At 45.3% G+C, this 731-nt stretch overlaps 1 protein-coding gene across 1 annotated transcript; it reads right to left on the bottom strand.

The window, feature by feature from the left end:
* Window positions 1-11: 11 nt before the first annotated feature.
* Window positions 12-709, bottom strand: LOC114024100 (putative olfactory receptor 13C6; the record flags this gene model as incomplete). The annotated part of the gene is made up of 1 exon (XM_027836970.1): window positions 12-709. A coding segment is annotated over exon 1 (698 nt), but the record flags the coding sequence as incomplete, so codon positions are not given.
* Between the last annotated feature and the right edge of the window lie 22 nt (window positions 710-731).

Below are 731 nucleotides of genomic sequence, written 5' to 3'. Positions count from 1 at the left end.
CTTTTCTGCGCCCCTGGGCAGAGCGAATTTGAAGGACAATGTTGATGATGTGGGTGTAGGAGAAAGTGATGAATGTGACAGGGCACAAAAGAGTAAAGACACAAAGGATTTGTGAGAGAACCTCTGCCTGAGATGTGTCTGAACAGGAAAGGCGGAACAGAGCAGGCATTTCACACAAGAAATGATTGATAACATTATCCCTACAGAATGAGAGCTGGAATGTAGATACTGTTACCACCAGGGATGCCACAAAGCCACCCATCCAAGACCCAGTCACCAGACTCACACACACACTCCTGTTCATTGTGACTGAGTACCTCAAGGGGTCCCGAATAGCAACATAACGATCATAGGCCATCACCGAGAGGATATAGCACTCTGCAATGCCAAAGGACAGGAATGTATAGACCTGTATTACACAGCAGAAATAGGATATAGACTTTCTTTCTGCAAAGAAGTGGCCAAGCATTTGTGGGAACACACAGGATGTATAACAGACTTCAATTATGGACAGATTGATGAGGAAGAAGTACATGGGCATATGGAGGAATGTATTCATTATTATCAACAACACAATGAGCAGATTTCCCAGCAAGATCATCAGGTAGATCATGAGGAAGAGGAGGAAGAGGTACACCTGGAGCTCAGGACAGCTGGAGAGGCCAAGGAGGATGAACTCAGTCACCAAGGTGAGGTTGCTGCTCTCCATCTTATTTATGAATCTACTGAGG

Source organism: Vombatus ursinus, unplaced genomic scaffold (assembly GCF_900497805.2).
Source record: "Vombatus ursinus unplaced genomic scaffold, bare-nosed wombat genome assembly UNPS02004514.1, whole genome shotgun sequence".
NCBI classification, from domain to species: Eukaryota; Metazoa; Chordata; class Mammalia; order Diprotodontia; family Vombatidae; genus Vombatus; species Vombatus ursinus.
Note: the sequence above shows the minus strand (reverse complement) of the source record. Positions and strands in the feature narration are given on the sequence as shown.